Consider the following 3,178-nt stretch of genomic DNA (forward strand, 5'->3'; position numbering starts at 1 on the left):
TCTATCCCGAAACACTCTTTCATTTCATGGTTAGTTGTCAAGAATCGCTTGCTAACCAGGACCGACTTCAAGCATGGGGTTTGGAAGTGCCGGAATCTTGTTTACTTTGTGACATTGAGCGGAATCAGTTGATCACCTATTTTTCAGCTGCGGTTATTATGCCTTAATATAGACATTCCTCTTTCAACACTCAACTCTTCAGGGACATCGGATTGAATCTTTATTAGGCCATGCACTTTGGGCAGAATAAAGTTTCTCTGACAGGTGCTTGCGATTGATGACCAAGCTTCTCTTCCAAGGGACGATTTATACTATCTGGAAAGAGAGAAACACTAGACTCCATGATAATTCATCCATGTCAAAACAGATCCTCGCCAAAGAAATTTTCCTGAGTGCACTGTGGAAGTTGTCTTCTATCCGAGACGATTGGAAGACTAGCAATCTCGAAGACTCGTTGCTCTCAATTTGGTTTCGACACTTTGATCCTATCTAGCTGATTGAAAAATCTCTTTGTATTTGAACCGTGCGTTGATCAATAGAGTTGTCTGTACTATTGCTGTTGTTTGATTATAACAGCTTTATGTAAGAACACACGGTATATATATGATTTATGTTTACCAAAAAAAATTATATCAAATAATTTCAATTAAACCGCTTGGTGGAATAACTATTCGGTTAACCGATGTTTTTCTTAGTTCAATCGTGTTATTCCACCCTCATATCCGATCCATAATTTTAACCATTTTAAATTGAATTAAAATAAGATAATTGGATTTTGGTTTAAAAATCTAACCGAATTGAACAGTCCGACACGTAACCTTGTCGTGGCTATTTAATGTGTTATGTTTGACAATAATTGGATAGAAATAAATTGTTTTAATTAATATGGCTCATAATGCAATCTACAAATATATTTTATGTTTTGCTAATAGGGGAAATACTTTCCTTTTTCAGTATATTAAAAAATATAGGGTTTCCACATTTGTCGACGCTCTGTTGGCTCTTTTGTCTGCTCAACTAAATCTGGAAAGGATAAAGTCGGACCATTTATATGATTATATATTACAACGCATTCATCCACATCCCACTTTAATTTAATGATAATACGAGATGATGATAATATAGCCGTAAGGAGGAGATTTGGGTTCGAGATTAGAATCTTTGGATTAGGTTTTGGATTATTTTAGTCTAGGAAGAAACTAGATTTTGTTTTTTTATTATCTTTTTAAATTTTGTGTTATGTAGTTTTGGATTATATTAAGATAATATCTATTATAATTAAATTGATTTTATGGGATGAATTTAGGAGATTTGAATGAGATGAATTTTTTTTTTGGTTGGAAGAAATGTTTACAAACTTCAATTTAGTATCCATAAATAATTAGAATCTAAAAGGCAAAAGGTGCTTTACACAATTGGTGTTACACTCTATATCATGAAAAACCACATATAAAAATCTAAACAAAAATAAAAATCTGTACCCTACCTAGATATCATAGGTTAGGTTTACAAAATGGTAACTAGTATATATATATATATCTTAAAAATGGTAAGTTTATATGTATAGCCAAACAATATGCCACGTCAATGTCCGTTTTAGGACATGTTATGGAGAGACGGAGGAACAATGTTTTTTTTTTTAATTATTATATTTGGCCCAGTTGGAATTTGAATTCTGGTGCACCTTGTATTTCTCTTGCCACCAATCTACCCTACACTGGATACAGAAGAACAATATTGAACGTTATGTAGTATAATTGTCGAGCCCCAGATCTCTTAACGCGATATGTCACGCGTGTGGCTAGAGTTCGAGTATCCGAATTTTCTGAACTACCCGAGCTCATCCTCGATCCCTTTGGATATATATTGGCAAAGTACCCGACCTCGGTCTCACACGCATCGGGTATCCAAGTAGATATGGTCAAGGGTTTGGATAGCACAGGGGTGAGATGGTCGACGAGGCAAGATGGTGAGAGCGACGAGCAGTGAGATGATGAAAAGCGAAAATTGTGAGTTCGTTGTTCCTCGATCTCACCTCGACTTATGGTTAGTACACTACCCTAAACTCTAAATCCTAAATCCAGTTAAGTTTGAGAAGCAACAACACGATTCTCATCCGGCTTTAAGTTTAACGGAAATAGATTGATTTGTATAAGATTTTATTTTTATTTTTTTGTTCGTTTTCCCTTATCCACTGTAAATACTTCTACTCCAAACAGAGGATTCGGCAACTTCCTTCTTCTAAGGGGGAGGGGCCAATGGGCCATCGTCACTTTCGTCGCTCTCACACTTGTGAAAGTTAAAACCCTAATTCTCTCTAAATGCTTCCCTCCAAATCCCTGATTTCGCGATCGATCTCGAGCCTCGTTTCTCCGACCGACTTCCTTCTCGCCGAAAAGGCCCTAACCATTCTCCGTTGTCATCCTTACCAGCTCGATTATCTCTCTTCCAATTTTACCCCTGAAGCAGCATCTTGTTTACTCCTCAAGTGTCAGAACGATCAGAGATTGGTCCTCAAGTTCCTGAATTGGGCGAAACCCCACCATTTCTTCACTCTCCGGTGCAAATGCCTGACCCTTCACGTCCTCACCAAGTTCAAGCTCTACAAGACCGCCCAAAGCCTCGCCGAGGATGTTGGCGCGAAAACCGTCGACGAGGAGGGTGTTCTTGTCTTCCGGTCGCTCCAGGAGACTTTCCATTTGTGCGATTCGAGCTCCTCTGTATTCGATTTGGTCGTGAAATCTTACTCCCACCTGAATCTGATCGATAAGGCTCTGAATATCGTTCATTTGGCCAAGTCCCATGGCTTCATGCCTGGTGTTTTGTCTTACAATGCTGTGTTAGATGCTGCGATCAGGTCTAAGAGGCATGTTAGCTTCGCAGAAAGTGTGTTCGATGAAATGGCCGAAACCCGGGTTTCTCCGAATGTGTTTACTTACAACATCTTGATTAGAGGGTTTGGCGGTGCTGGGAATCTGGATGCTGCTCTGCAATTATTCTCTCGAATGGAGAGGAACGGATGTTTGCCCAACGTTGTTACTTACAACACCTTGATCGATGCGTATTGCAAGTTACGCAGGATTGATGATGGGTTTGAGGTTTTGAGATCAATGGCATTAAAGGGTTTGGAGCCTAACTTGATTTCATACAATATGATCCTTAATGGGCTGTGTAGGGA

The 3,178-nt window shown here is 38.8% G+C and overlaps 1 protein-coding gene and 1 long non-coding RNA gene across 2 annotated transcripts in view; both read left to right on the plus strand.

Annotated features, from left to right (window-relative positions):
* The window catches only part of LOC104804367, a 2,811-nt gene extending 2,204 nt beyond the window's left edge, over positions 1-607 (plus strand). The window contains exon 3 of the long non-coding RNA XR_770338.1: positions 60-607. This is a non-coding gene — a long non-coding RNA (uncharacterized LOC104804367). The remainder of the gene's footprint in view (positions 1-59) is intronic.
* A 1,060-nt stretch (positions 608-1,667) lies between these two features.
* Positions 1,668-3,178, plus strand: part of LOC104804370 (pentatricopeptide repeat-containing protein At5g39710) — a 3,309-nt gene continuing 1,798 nt past the window's right edge. The window contains exon 1 of the mRNA XM_010528640.2: positions 1,668-3,175. Coding sequence (XP_010526942.1) covers positions 2,322-3,175 — 854 coding nt within the window. The 5' untranslated portion in view covers positions 1,668-2,321. The remainder of the gene's footprint in view (positions 3,176-3,178) is intronic.

This window comes from Tarenaya hassleriana, unplaced genomic scaffold, assembly GCF_000463585.1.
Source record: "Tarenaya hassleriana unplaced genomic scaffold, ASM46358v1 Cleome9, whole genome shotgun sequence".
NCBI lineage: Eukaryota > Viridiplantae > Streptophyta > Magnoliopsida > Brassicales > Cleomaceae > Tarenaya > Tarenaya hassleriana.